Source organism: Cryptomeria japonica, chromosome 2 (assembly GCF_030272615.1).
Source record: "Cryptomeria japonica chromosome 2, Sugi_1.0, whole genome shotgun sequence".
NCBI lineage: Eukaryota > Viridiplantae > Streptophyta > Pinopsida > Cupressales > Cupressaceae > Cryptomeria > Cryptomeria japonica.
Genome location: NC_081406.1, coordinates 661,098,336 through 661,113,654, shown reverse-complemented (window position 1 = coordinate 661,113,654; position 15,319 = coordinate 661,098,336). Strand labels below are relative to the sequence as shown.

General features: G+C 38.1%; 1 protein-coding gene across 2 annotated transcripts in view; it reads left to right on the top strand.

The window, feature by feature from the left end:
* Positions 1 to 14,904, top strand: part of LOC131061403 (phospholipase D delta) — a 233,213-nt gene extending 218,309 nt beyond the window's left edge. For both annotated transcript variants that reach the window (XM_057995056.2, XM_057995049.2), the window contains one exon: positions 14,491 to 14,904. In XM_057995056.2, coding sequence (XP_057851039.2) covers positions 14,491 to 14,784 — 294 coding nt within the window. In that variant the 3' untranslated portion in view covers positions 14,785 to 14,904. The remainder of the gene's footprint in view (positions 1 to 14,490) is intronic.
* The last annotated feature ends 415 nt before the right edge of the window (positions 14,905 to 15,319 follow it).

Here is a 15,319-nt window from a genome sequence, read left to right as displayed (position 1 = left end):
ATTAGCTTGTGGAAAGGGTCAACATTGGCTGAGGGATGCATGGCTTCAACATCGACAGCCTATCATTAATATGATAAACTATATTCAATATTAATTATTGGCAAACATAAACTAACAAACATAAGATGGAGATTAATCATATTGAAGAGATGTGATTAGCATACAAGTCCAAACCGTAGGCATCATGATAATGAAGAGGTGCAGTTAATGGGTATAATGAAGGATATCGATTATTGGTAAGAAAAAGATATCAATTAACAACAGTGATTGGAGTGTAATATGTGGCGATTGGAGTTATGGTTAAGGTAGTGATTGACAAGTTTATGAACAGCGATTATCATTAAGTAGGTAGCGGTTATATTTTATAAGGGAGGGCTTGGACAGCAATGGCAAATTAAAGGCAGATCTTCCTCAAGAACAATGGTTAAGGTTAAGAAGACATTGAATTACATTGAGCAAACAACTTATATATTAAAAGATTAATAAGCAATACATCCTTGGTGAAGTAATGCATCTCTTCATAAGGATATAAAGGAAGGATAGGTAGTAAGGATTCGGGAGGAAGAATGACTATCTTATTTATTCCTAGCAGATCGCTCAAAAGGAGAATATGGCAATAACAGGCAGTAACATCCTAATTCTTGGGGATATGCATAGGAGAGGCGTTTAGTATGTATGCTTAATATAAGAAGCTTGATAATATTCTTATGCAAAATTTAGTAGTAATATTAATAATATTAATATAGACTGCAATATGTATGACAGTCATACTTAATTATATATACATTAATAATAATTGAAAGACGAATATATTCACAGTCTAAGTACTTAATCAACTCTAATCCTATTCCCCAAGGGAGATGGGTTCTGCTAGGGAAGGGCAGAGTAAAACCATCCAATAGAAGCCCCAACGGTGAAAGACTCCTCCTGAAATCTGGGCTGCAGGCCCCAAGGGTGAATGGACTGAGTTCCGGTAATCTGGGTTACATTAAGGAGGTGGTGTCAAGCGCTCTAGGCAGCCAAGCCCCCTTTTGGGAATGGGGTCAGATTGGTTTGGGTTTTATGCATGACATTATAAATCATATTACCAAGAATTAGTTAGTTATGCTCAATTGAGAGTGATAGTAGGTAGTTACATAGATGTTGCCCTTGGGAATTGACAACCTACAAATAGGGGACATTAAAAAGGTAGACTTTATCTTATTATGCAATTCATCAACACTGAAACCATCCTCATCAAGCATGTCTTGAATAAACACTTCCTTGGTTGAGATGATGATTGTTCTTGAATTCCTTTAAGTATTTTTTCCATCTTGATACAATCATCTCTTGTTTTATCAAGAGTTTCTTTCCTTGCCATCAAAATACAATACCATCTGTTGAAATCATAAACTGCTTTTGCTTCCATCACTCCACCTTCTATTAGTATCTGTTTTGGAGCTTCTTTCAATGCTTGCAAATGTGGTATGGTCTTATCTCGGATGAACTGAAACTCTTCCCATATTTCCATGATGTTTTGGATCCTGCATAAGAATGTGGTGACTCTGTCATAGGTTTGCATGAATTAATGAGTGAATGCATTAGCTTGTTGGAAAGCATTCTTAATCCATGTTTTAGTGGTTTGGGCTATCATTCTTGTTTTTTCTACTCCTTCAAATAATTCTTTAGAGAGTATCTGAGGTGGGAAAGGTGTATCTTCCTCCTGTCAGGATGACATATGATGGATGTAATCTATCAATTGTTTGTTTTCCTCCTTCCATTGTTTCCTTTTTCCAACTTCGATCCTCAATTGTTCTTCCATGTTAGAGGTTGATCCTCTAAATTCTTCAACCATTTGAGTGCGAGTTACAGGGCCAATGTCTATCAAATCATAATCTTTTGTCGTAATCTGATCTCTTGGTTTATCAAATTTGGGAATGGCCACTTGTACTACTTGAGAGCCAGATGCATCATTTACAATCCTAGAATATTTCTTAGGCTTCTTTTCTTTATGTTGTTCTACTCTTGCAAGCAAAGTGTCCAAATCTCTTACCTCATCAACTATTGTCACTGTTTTCTTCTTCATTCTTTCTTTCAACCATTCAGGCATTTGATCATCCACCTCTTCTAATCTAGATTGCTGCTAATTACCCTTGGGGACTATGAATGTATCTTCATAATGTTCTTGATTTTGATCATCAACATCCATACCTTGTGCTTCTCCAATTATATTGGTTTGTTGTTCATAAATGGGTTCTTCATCATGAGGTGGTGAATTAACTTCTTCATCATCTTGCTGATTGGTATCACTGGATTCATTAACACTTCTCCTATCTTGTGCATTCTGAACGACTCCATCTTCCTGTGAGATGTTCTTTCCTTTTGAAGCTGCATTCATGTCTACAAAGATATTTACTTCCCTGTTAGACGGAGTGTTGGTAGTAGATGGAGTACCTGCTGATTTCTATTTCTTTTGCTGAGGTGGATCATCATTTACTGTCTTTCTTTTCTTTTCTTGAGCTTTTGAACTTTCAGGAATGTCTTGTTGACTTCTCCCCTCTTGCGTGTTTACTCCATTCCCTGTGCTTTCATCCTCGGAGTATTCTGAATTCTCATACTGATGAGATGATGACTCCTCATTATCCATTCAATCATATGTTGGAGTGATGCCTTTTGCTCTCATCTTGTCTGCCGGATAGAGTATCCACTTTTTGGTGTTCTCTAACCCTAATTGATTTATTATCTCTGGTTGGGTGACTTTAGGAACATACCAATCTATTGAAGAAAGGGGCTTGTCCTTTTCTTTTCTATAGTGTGGCAATATCACATCTTCATCTCCTTCAATCTGATCTGGTACTCGCAGCACTCTTGTGTGTCTGATCAACTTAAGAGATAGTCTTGAGTACTCCCTTTCTCTAATCTCAAAATCATCAGTTGCATTTGCCCAATGGTCTTCAACATGCATGAAGTGATGAAATTTCTCCTTGTTTATTGTTCCGATGTTGTGATAGGGATCAAAGTTGCTCCTTGAGATATGATTCCTGAGATTGTAGTGTTGTAGCTCTTCTTCTGATCCTTGTACTGCTGAAAGGGTGGGACATGTTTCAAATGACTTACCAACGATGACTGGGAAGGTGGTTTTAGGTTTCTTCTTTCTCTTCTCAATTGTATCAAACTCTAACAATTGCCTAGATACTCCCAATAACACCATTCTGTCTGTAGGATATCTAGGAAGACGATAGGCATAAGAAGAGCATCCTTGTATTCTCAAATAGGCGAATTTTGGAAATAAATGTAACAAAAACCATATTTCTTCACAAACTTCATACATTCTTTAGATAACCTCATATGAGTGCCCCCTTGTAATGTTCTTACAATATGCATGCTGAAGGCATCATTCACCCTCCTGTAATGAGCAATACTATTATTCAAATGCAATTGGGGATATGCATCATATGATAGCATTTGTCCTTCCTGTTGACGTGTTTTTTAGGACAGCATCTAACACAGAATAAAGTTGTCGAACGGTCACTTCACTCTCTCTTGATCAAAGTACGATTGCATGCTAAGATTGCAAGAAGTTCAAACAATCGACTCCAAGGTTCCTTCAATGCGTGGACGTGACTCAGTTGGCATATTAAAGCACGTTGATCTGATTATGTGTGTGCATATCCATTAATCCAATCTCACTAGACCATCCAGACTTATAGAATTAGTCATGGCAAGCTATAGGTATCTATACTTCAAAAGCATCCGGGACATTGCCTCGCTGCCAGTCAAGTGTTCATAGCTCCGACGAGGTTGTCTTTGGAATTCCATGAATATTGTTCCACTGCCAGCCAAGCGTCCATAGCCTCGGTGGAGTTATTCGCATATTCCCAAAGCCAATATTTTGATAATTCTTTCATTTTTTCATCTTTTCTTTTCCTTTGATATTTCATTTCATTTCCGTCAATTCCTCTGGCTTGTAAGCAATGAAGCCTACTATGGGTTTGAAGATTCCAGTGGCGTTGAAGCAAGATGTAAAGTTTTCACCAACCACAACTTCTCCTAGGAGATCTGAATGACTTAGAGCAATTGACTAGGCGTGGAAAACAATATCATCACCCCACCCACAAACAGGAACTCCAAACAATTTAGGCCACTCCAAAACCCCTAAACCTAAGCAAAACCACTTGAACGGACAAGCTCAAGGGAAACCAGCACCAAAGGCTGAAAACCAAAACTGAAACAAAACCGACGGGGAAACAAACAAGAAAGAAAAACAAAACAAAACAAGTCAAAACCCCAAAAACCAACGGGAAAACAAACAAAGCAAACAGAAAGGAAACCTAATCTAATTTAAAAAAAAAAAAAAAATTCAAACGGACAATACTCACAAGACCTAAATATATACAACTCCTAACATGATTTCTCAAGATGTGCAAGAGCAACATGGCATTAGTCATGGTTCGAAGCCTTGCAAATTCATCTTTAAACTCAGAAAAGTAATCTTTCACAATACAAATCTCAAACTCAAGCAAGACTTCAGGAAAGATTATCAATTGTGGCAAATCGTCGGGACCATGATCAATCCATAAACAAGTTCTTCTTCCTAGATTTCCATAATCAAATTTAGGAGCAAGGAAAGAGACAACCTGGTGGTTTTCCTACGTGGGCGAGAATTCTGGCGTGTCATCCACTGCTTCATTAGGAGGTCGAAGCTGGTGGTGTATCATTCCACTGGCATCCGCCATATGCAAATTGGGATCACATTCAAAGGTGAGCAAATTGTGGTGTGAGCTGGATTTGAATGGGAACTTGGAAATAGAGGACATTTCTCCAGCTAACTCCTTTTGAATATTTGATAACGAGTTGAGCCCCAACCCGAATTGCTCTTCATTCTTCACTTCCATCATGGCAACTTGTTCCTCAATCGGCATCTCACGTATCCCACTTTCTTTTAACAATTGTTCTTGTATCTTGAGTAGAGGTTCAAGCACCAACCCAACCTGCATTTCATACTCTACTTCCATCTCAGCGGCCCACTGACTATCACATGTTCCCTCCCGCCTCGAGCTGCTTATCATTTCTTCCGTCTGGAGCATGCACGAACAGACTTCTTCATCAAGGAACATCTCTTCTTGCTTGATTGTGGAAACATTGCTTGCATTTGTTTGAACATCTTCCATTTCTTTGTCAACCTCCACTTTAGCCGGTGTTCCTTTCCTTGGCTTAAGGTACACAAATTTTCTCTTGACTGAATTGTGTTGATTGTCCTGCTCAATCGTGCTTTCTTCACTACAAGATGCTGCAATTATACCTTCTTCATTTGATGCCAAGTCAATTGGTTGAAGGTGAGCATTCCGCCACTTTTCTATAGTGTACATCTTTGCCGATTCTTCCAACTCTGCCTGCATCTTAGCTTGGTGAATAGCTTCCCTGCATGACAGACATGTGACTTCGGAATGAGTGGTATTGTGGATCCTACACCAACATGGGAGCAAGATGCCTTCTATGCACAAGTCTTTCTCAATACTTAATCCTTTCTTAACCATCTCCTTGAACCTCATGAAAAATTCACTTTCACCAATTGAAGCCTCAGGTTCTACTTTTACCGGTACAATGGGCTCATGTACTTTTGAAAAAGAAATTTTTCCTTGCAAGGCTAATTCCATCCTTGATAGAAATGTTGAACAATGCATCTCATTGTGTCCACCAGTCCTATGAATTCTACAACTATTCCTTTATGCAAATTCAAACAAACTTTGGGGATGTAACTGCGCATTTAGTCTCCACCAAAGTTGAACGATATCAACTTCTTGCTCCATTGTGAAATCTTTTTTTTTAATTTTCAATTTTCAGATTTTTTTGGATTTTTCTTGCACATAAGAGATCTAACATATCTCTAGCGCCAATTCTGTTGGTTGCGGGAGGAGGGTGAAAAAAGTCCTTAAGATTACTCCTCGCAAATATGAATTGACAAGATCTCTAACTGTTCACGTTCAACCCTCCTAGCGCCAATTCTGTTGGTTGTGGGAGGAGGGTGAAAAAAGTCCTTAAGATTACTCCTCGCAAATATGAATTGATATGATTTGGAGTTCAGCTGTTCAAGAATTAATCGCGATCAGCCCTCCTTCTAGCGCCAATTCTATTGGTTGCGGGAGGAGGGTGAAAAAAATGGCTTGAGATCACCTCCACAAATTTCAAGTATGTACCAGCCCTCCTTCTAGCGCCAATTCTGTTGATGTGTTTTTTAGGACAGCGTCTAACACAGAATAAAGTTGTCGAACGGTCACTTCACTCTCTCTTGATCAAAGTACGATTGCATGCTATGATTGCAAGAAGTTCAAACAATCGACTCCAAGGTTCTTTCAATGCATGGACGTGACTCAGTTGGCTGATGTGATTGTTGGTAATCCAAGGGGCCTTACGTGTGCATCGTTCTTTCACTTCTTTGCTGTGGCTGGAACTCCATCATCGGATATGGCAATTTTGCGATGCTATTGCTTCGAATGCACTAAAATGAACTGAAAGTAAAAGGGGAAGGGTTCAAAAGGATCTAAATCTATTCCTAAGGGCCATGATATCAACGATTAATGCTTTGGTGGACAAATTCCAAACAAACCAAGCTCTGCTTCGCCAAGATCAACTACAACTCCACAAGAATCGGTGCAATCTTCTGGGGATGCTAGAGGATTTTCAAATCGAGAAAGTACATTTGAATACCCAAAACAGCGCAATCCAAACGACTATCCACAATCGAACTCAGCACAATTTTAGGGGGCTCAGACTAACTTTACACTGCAACTTACAATCAGCAAGACGCAAAAAGTATGAACCGTGGAAATTCATCAGACACCATTACATTCTCCATTGAAATCAAAGCACTTCACTATTTCTAATCTAAGTGAGGAAAGTGAAACCATGCAAGCTGTGAAAAAATAATTTAAGTGGACACCATCAGAGAACAACGTTTCACTATTATTTTCTCAAAAACTTATCGCAACAATTTCATACAAAACTCCCTCCTCCTTCAAATGAGGGGGGTCACCCCTTATATAGGCTTCAAGCCCTGGCTACATGCAAAACTCTAATTAAGGTTTGCCCAAAAGATTCTCCACACATGATGCAACAAGGTGGGAATCTCCAATTAATAACCCATCATGCCCATATACAATTAATTCAAAAGTACCCAAAATAGCATCCATTGTGCATTAAATGCACCACCTCCTTCAAATTCGTCCAACATGCGTTGAATATTCATCCATGCAAAAATCACCCCACTATGTCATAAATGATCCATCATTTCCACATGCGGCGATTGCATGCAAAAGGAATCTGCCATAAATTCAACATGCAATGATCGGGTCACCATTTGGTCAAATATTCCGGTAATGAATGCGCCACTCTACTGCCACGTTTTCAATAGATCCTTGCCATGCAAGTGGTCCCCGCCGTCGTATATCCGCTCCTGCACATCTGGAATTGTTGGAGAGGGAAAATTCAATTCAGGAAGAATTTTCTTGAAGTCTCTTCAACTTTCCTTGCTCAAAGAAGGTTTTTCATCAATTCTGCACATTTCCTATTTTTTAGGAAAATTTCCAAATTAGGGTTCCATGGTCCAGGAGAGAGAAAATTCTCCTACGAATCCAAATCTGTAAAACTTTTGAAATTTGGATGTGATTTGATGCCCGAGAATGGATTTTTCAAATTTTTCCCTGGAGGGGAAATTTCTTGTTCAGTTCATCCCTGATTCCTTCCTTGCCTAAGAAATTTTATGTTCAATTCATCCTTGGGTGTATTTCTTCCTTGCTTGGAATTTTGTCTCGAAGGAAGGAATTTCCAATACTTAGCCAAATTTTCATCTTTCTTGGAATTCTGTCCTGAAGGAAGGAATTTCCAACACTTAGCCAAATTCTCACGTTTTTCAGGAACTCTGTCATGAAGGAAGGAATTTCCAACACTTAGTCAATTTTTCACCTTTCCTGGAATTATGTCCTGAAGGAAGGAATTTCCATTACTTTGTGAATTGTCCATGTCTCTTTTTCAATATCCCTATTTTTTAGGGATCCTCCTAAAATCTAGGAGCCAGGTTCATTGGATGAAGAATTTCACCCCGATTCTGAATCTATAAAATTTTCCACATTTGGTCGGGATTTGGTGTCTAAAAATAGGATAATCGAAAATTCGCCCGAGGGGAATTCTGCTTTTTATTCCTCCTTGACTCCTTGGATTCCGTGCCTTAGGCAAAATTTCAATTTTTAGCTTGGGTGAAATTTTCACCATGCCAAGGATTCATGGATTTCCCTCCTATGAATGCCTTCTTGAATTCAGCGCCCCAGCCCAGTCTTGGGCGCATTTTAGCCCTGTCCATGGATACATGGAATTTTCCTCCTGTGAATGCATTCTTGGTTTCAGTGCCCCAGCCCAGTCTTGGGCACATTTTGGCCCTGTCCATGGACTAGTGGATTTTTCCACTTGTGAATGCATTTTTGAAATTAGCGCCCCAGCCCAGTCTTGGGCGCATTTTCACCATGTTCATGGATTCATGGATTTTTCCATCATTTCAGGCTCTTCGTCAGGATATATATATGAAATATAACATTTAAGTATAAGTGGCATCTTCAATATGTCTTTTTCCTTTCTTATACTTTAAGTTATATGTCATATATATTGTTAGGATGTTTGAGAGTGGTTTCAGGTCCATAGGAATCATAATGCAAATTCTGGATTTTGGAAGATCTTCCAAATTTCCAGACTTAGTCAAATTTCAAGCCATTTTTGGATCAGGATGACATTGGTGGATTGATGTGAATTTCTGGACTTGGATGATTTTGCATGCTTTCCTCTTCTGGAATAGGAGTTCCAAACTTAACCATTTTTGATCCAACTTGTCTGCCTTCTGACTTTTCCGGATTTAGAAATGGTCTTCAGGAACGTTCAGTCTTCAGCGTCTTCGGAGATATTCAGCTTTCAGTGTTTTCCTGTGAAGATCATGCCAAAAATAGATTTTCCCAAATAGTAAGTGTTTCAAAATGTCAAGGTTTGGGCAAAATAGGTCAGAAAAGCACTTACTAAAAGTAGAAACTTACTAAAAATAGAACTTACTAAAAATAGTAAGTTTGATTTTTGGCAAAATTAGACCAATTCGGGACTCAGTAAAATCCCTAAAAAATGGGAACTTTCTAAAAATAGAAAGTTGCTCCGTTTTGGCTCAAATTTTACTGGGAGGTTCCTTGAAGGGTCCTAATTCCAGTCGTATGTTCAGTTTTTTTCAAAACCCTAACAGAAACCGCCTAAAATCTAGGACAGAAGGCAGAAACCCTAAAAAGGGGCAAAACATGCCCTAGACTTCACCAAACTCGCTCAAACGAAAAGCAGACTTGATCAATCTAACCCCCGAACACTTGCAAAGCAGAGAGACTGTAGAGACTATTGCGAAAAGACCCAAAAAACAAAGCCAAAAGACCAACAAGGCCTAAAAAGAAGGGGGTCCCCATTTGCAATGGGGCGATGTGTGAAAACGTCACAACACTTCTGCTGGCCCAATAGGTGCTCTACAATTCAATCCGTTATATTTACCATATCTAGCCAAAATGTATATCAAGTACAAACTCATATAAAAAGTTTTAGTTTGCTCCACATTCATCATTTGCTCATGTAAATTATCACTTACTAATCTTGCCCAATTGATTATGTCGGCTCCTCTAGTCATCTCTTTGATGTAGTACCACATCCAAGGTTCATATGATGCAGTTTGGGGTGATACCATGACTCTATTTAGCATCATCACAAGCTCAACCAATCCCTCTTTGAAATCTGATTTGAGAAGTGACTTCTTTGGTACTCTCTTTTGACTGCTTCTTGGCTCTATGATCCAATTCTTGTTGAGGATGTCATCACATACTTCTGGTATTGCTCCAATATAGGGCTAATGCGTCATCTTTGCTTTTGTAGATCATTTTGTCATATGTAGGTACATTGAATACCTCGGCTATTGATATCTCCATGAGATAGGATATCTTGCTACCATCTGGTGCTACTACAATTTTTCGCTCTGGGTCGTAATGTCTAGCACATTCCAGAACTAACTCGCTGCATTGAACTGCTGGTGGAAAGCTAGCTATATGAGCAATACCATTTCTTGTCAGCTTCTTCGCCATCTTTGAAGTGTTACATTTGCCTCTACCAAATGCTCGATCTCGAAAATCTTCCTTATCAGTGTGCTCAAAGTTGGTTTCGCTAATCTTTCGCCATTTGGAGGTGAGCTCAGTATCAAAGAGTGTGTCTTTAAATTCATTCTTCATTAGAGCTCGCCTCCTATTCCCCTATGTCTTTTCTTCAGTCATTAACCTACAAACAAGATAATTTTGTCACAAAGTAGATATGAATTTGTGGTTCTAATGATTAATTGATAAAAAATGAGATTTCATCTTTGGTGTCATATGATAGATACAAATGTTAGCCATGTTTAGCTCAATCAATGACCTTTTGTACCTTAGCTAGGATAAACAAAACCTTTCTTCAAAGAAAATTGAAAGCTACAGCTCTTTGAGATAACAAAATCAGACCTGGAAATGAGAAAAGAAACTCAGATTTTCAAGATTTTATAGCAAATTGTAAGACTTTAGGGTTTCCAAAAGTAGTTTTGCATTGAAATGTGGTCTTACAAATGAAGATTTGCCAAATGTCAAGGTCTGACTTGGCTTTATTTCATCTTTGAATGCTGATGCAGGTCTGATGATGCACAGAATTTCACCAAATTTCGTCTAGGCTGCCTTCAACTTGGACTCAAAACCTCTCAAACTAGGATAAAGATCCTTCTAATCAAGTTTGCTTCCCTTGAAGGTGTATTTTGATCAGTGAAATGATCAAAATCTATAGTCAAAATCGCTAATTTGGTGAAATTCCCCTTTCCTTGTAATCAAAATTGTTGCCTTGAATGTATTGCACTGTGCCTTGAGGTCATGATCAGAATTATGTTTGCTGGATTGCTTTGAAGTGTGACAAAACAAATGCCTCCTTATATAGGTGCCAAAGGCTAAGGGTTGTGTCTTTTCCTTTCATCTCCCCCTAGGCTGACTTGTTTTGATCAAATGAAACATTTCCTTGTCATTTTGGGCACCAATCATCATGCTAGCTGACTTACCTTTTGAACTTGTTGGTCTGATTTTTCATGTCCATTTGTAGTTTTGGGCAGTAAAATACCTTTCGTTTTCACTTCATGACCTTGGTGGCATTTTACCTTTCATTTGTAGTTAACAAACTTGATCGGCAATTTGGGGTTCGTTTGTAGTGTCTTGCCTTGGTGGAAATTTGGAGTTTATTTGCACTTGACAACCTTGGCGGAAATTTCATGTTTGTTTGCACTAAGCTCTTCTTGGCAGATTTTAGAGGCTCATTTGTACTTGACATCTTTGGCGGAAATTTCATGCTTGTTTGTAGTAGACTCCTCTTGGAGGAAATTAGAGCTTCGTTTGTAGTTGATTCCTCTTGGCAGAAATTAGAGCTTTGTTTGTAGTTGACTCCTCTTGGCAGAAATTTGAGGCTTGTTTGTACTTTGAAACTTGCAAACCTTAGTTTCTCCAAGAGTATATACTTGTGATCATGTCAAAGCAATCAACCTTTCCTTCTTTTGTAGTTACAAGTTCAACCAACCTCACTAAAAATATCATGGGATTTTTAAGCCGCATTTGTACTACCATCATTTTGATGTTTGTGCAATCCATTAACTTAATTAGTCATCTCTCTTTCATTCATAGCATCTTGACTTGGATGGAATCTTGCCTTGAATTTGTAGTAACTTGAACTAGGGCGACTTTCAAGACTTTGTTTGTAGTAAGGTTATATGATGAAATTTATCTCTTGCCCTTTGCATGAACAAAATCATTTTGTCAAATCGGCCATTCCATCTCCTTTTGTAGTGCATCATTGAAAACCTCACCTTTTGCATTATCAAAACCCTCCTTGTTGAGTTGGATTTTTCTCCTTCATTTGTATTAAGTTGTCATGAGCAATCAACTTTTGTTCATTTTGCTTGTTCAAGGTGGATTGACATCTTTGTGCTCATTCGTAGTAGATGATTGAATTTACCAACTTGTGATTTCTTTATGCACTAAGGCAAATCAACCTTAGGGTTTTGATTTGTACTACATTGTTGATAGAAGCTTGAGTCACTCTCTCGTTTGAATCAAAGATATTTCATTGTCCGATCGGCTTTTGAGGTCTCATTCATACTAAATCCTCTTACATTTCATCAAGGCTACCATGCAGGACAAACTCATACCTTAGTTCTACAATTTCTCTCCAAACCCTAACTCGACCTATGCTATGAGGTTTCATTGTTCGCCTAGCCTTGAAAGCAATTTTGACAATTCTCCCTTCATTTGGTCCATACTACTTTAAATCTCTCCTACATACCTTTCAACTATGAGACTCTTCTCTTGCCATCAAGCTTTGAGATATCTTAAGGTAAGAAAAATAAAACCCTTCAATTTGGAGTCTAACTAAGACTGCTAGCTACTTGATCAATCGGCTCATGCTGCTGGAAGTGAAAAAAAGGGGGTCCTCATCTTTGATGGGGTGATGTGTGAAATGGTCACAACAGGAACTTATTAACAGGGCAAGAACAAAGCCACCAACATCATAAACATGGAAAGTGAATTGCATAGTTGGGAGTGAAGTACAAATCAAGAATCCTTCTCTTGTGAGAAGTAATAAGTACAATGCCTTGGCTAACTCAGGTAAAGGCCACTCTTCACTTCGAAAAAACCTGTGGGAAAGAAACATGATGAATAAGAATAAATTGTTCTTAAATCTGGTCGTTATATAGTCCCTACCCTTGCAACACACGTTTGTGTTGCTGACTTATGGGACTGACAAATTTCATCTTAATCCTTCTTCCCCTTCAGTCACTGGACCTCTTGCTCAACTTTCTAAAAACCTAAGCCCCCATGCTCTGAAACATTCTTTTCACCTCCATCATGCCATTGGGCCACAAAGCTTTAGTGGACCCATTTGCAAGCCCTAATCAGCCTGTCACACCACTCGCTTCCTCTGTATTAAAAAGAAAATACCCTTTTTGCAAATTACTTTACCAAATATCAATTACTCTCTTAAAAAGCCTTGTTTTCCAATGCAAACTGGACTACATAGATATTGGCATCTCTATTCTTTATGAAAATGCAGATTACAACATGATGAATAGGGATACATCTAAACGAGAAGTCCTTTGGCTAAGCAGGATGAGCAGGGGGATGGCCCAATTGCACCTCTGCAAGTTTGAACCTTGGTGGATGACCTAATCAATGAACATACCATCATCCTCATCAATTGTGCTCAACCAACTGACCTACAACCCTTTGACATTAAAAAGCTTTTGGCTGCCATGGAGACAAAAGTAAAAGAGAATGCATTTCTTCAAAATCTTGCCCCTCTTGGTTGCCTACTCCAAGAGCAAAAAATCAACCAACTTTAGTTGCAAGTCTCATGAAGTAGATTGAGTCGTTAAATCTAGTAACACAATTTATCAACTTTCAAAGTTGGGCTGAGGCCGTAAAGAAATTCACACTGCTGAAAGACTCATCTCTAACTGTCCGAATTTATGCAACATAATAGGCAAGAAATTGCAGCTTGTTTTGCAGTCAAAACTATGGTTGCTTTGTGTTCTTGATTATTGTGTTTGATCTGTGTGGCATCACCCTTCTCCTCAGGAAGGACGGCCATGGTGGAATGGACCCATCAAGATTGTGACACAGGCTACTTAGTCCAACTGTTGTTCACATGTTATCTTTTCATTATATATCGCGAGTTTTCTTTTCTATTCTTTTGTCTCAGACTATTACTGTAATGGCTAGCACTATCCTTCAAGCTTTCTTTCCTAGTTTTTCCTCTCTCATGACGACTTAGGGTTTTTGTAACATCCTTTTCTATTAATCTAATCCATCTTTAATAAAAAGGAACACATCAAGTTCCAAATATTAAAGTGTTGACGTCCAGGGTGACCCTTGAGTCCCACTTCAATATCTTCTCTAACTATCCTTATTCTGCTCATTCTCTACTCGAACAATGATAAACATTGATAAAAATTATGTTCACTTAACTCTTAGATCTTTGATCCTAACTGTGAAGTGGGATGTTCTTGTATCTTGCATATCATTACTGCTATTATGGTAGGTTATTTTTTGACTTAGTTATTTCTTTCAGTGGTTGTAAATTTGGCAAACCAAGTTTGAACCATTAGGAGTTATGGACAACACTAAACTAATCCACAATAAATGAAGATGATAAATGCATCTATGAAGCTTATCAAACTGTTAATATGACACTGTAATTAAGTTAGGGTTTCATTGCTTTGTACATAAATTGATTTTAATTGATAAGGTACAATAATCTGGTTATAGCCGCATAAATTAAGAATGTGTTGATGATATTTATAATTCCAATTGTATGCACTTCAACTTGGAAACTTTAAGAACACGCTAACTGTTTGCCATTTCTGTTTGGGTACATCCATCTATGTCTGTGCAGGTTTATGGATATAGGATGTCATTGTGGGCAGAACACCTTGGAACCATTGAAGATTGCTTTCTTCATCCAGAAAGGATAGAGTGTGTTAAAAGAGTTAATTCTCTAGCAGAACAATACTGGAATCAATTTGTGGCTGAAGAAGTGACAGATCTGAAAGGTCATCTCTTGAAGTACCCTGTACAAGTGGACGCAAATGGCAAGGTTGGACCATTGCCCGGACACGAAGTTTTCCCTGACGTTGGAGGCAAAGTTTTGGGGGCACCTGCCTCTCTTCCTTGTAATTTAACAACTTGATTTAAATCGTTTATTTTGTAGAAGATGAACAATTTTTATTTAGAATACAGAAATGATGAATTGGTCGGAAAAAAATGGTTCTTATTTTTGCCGTGGAAGAGAAATTGTTCCATTTACTCCCGCTAGTTTTAAAATATTTTAGCCAACCTAAAATCTCTGCCCAAAAATAATTTAAAATCGAAGTTAGACGTACTCTTCGATATAGTATAAATAAAATCAACAGCCTTAACATTAATTCTGCTCCCTAAAAACAAACATGGCGAGTCTCTTTATTTTCATACGATATCTATATATTTTAACTCTTTAATTTTAAAGCTGTAATTATAAACATTTATATCATAAATTATTAAATTCAAACTTCCAACTAATTCATTAGTTCATCATTTTTAATTTTGCCCCTCTCAAAAATTTTATGTGGCAATTTAGATTTACTCAGTTTTTTACAGTATCTTATTTGGCAAATCGTCTGCAGTTTCAGGTCCATATCATCAAGTAGTCACATCAACAATATCATCAAGTAGTCACGTCAACATGC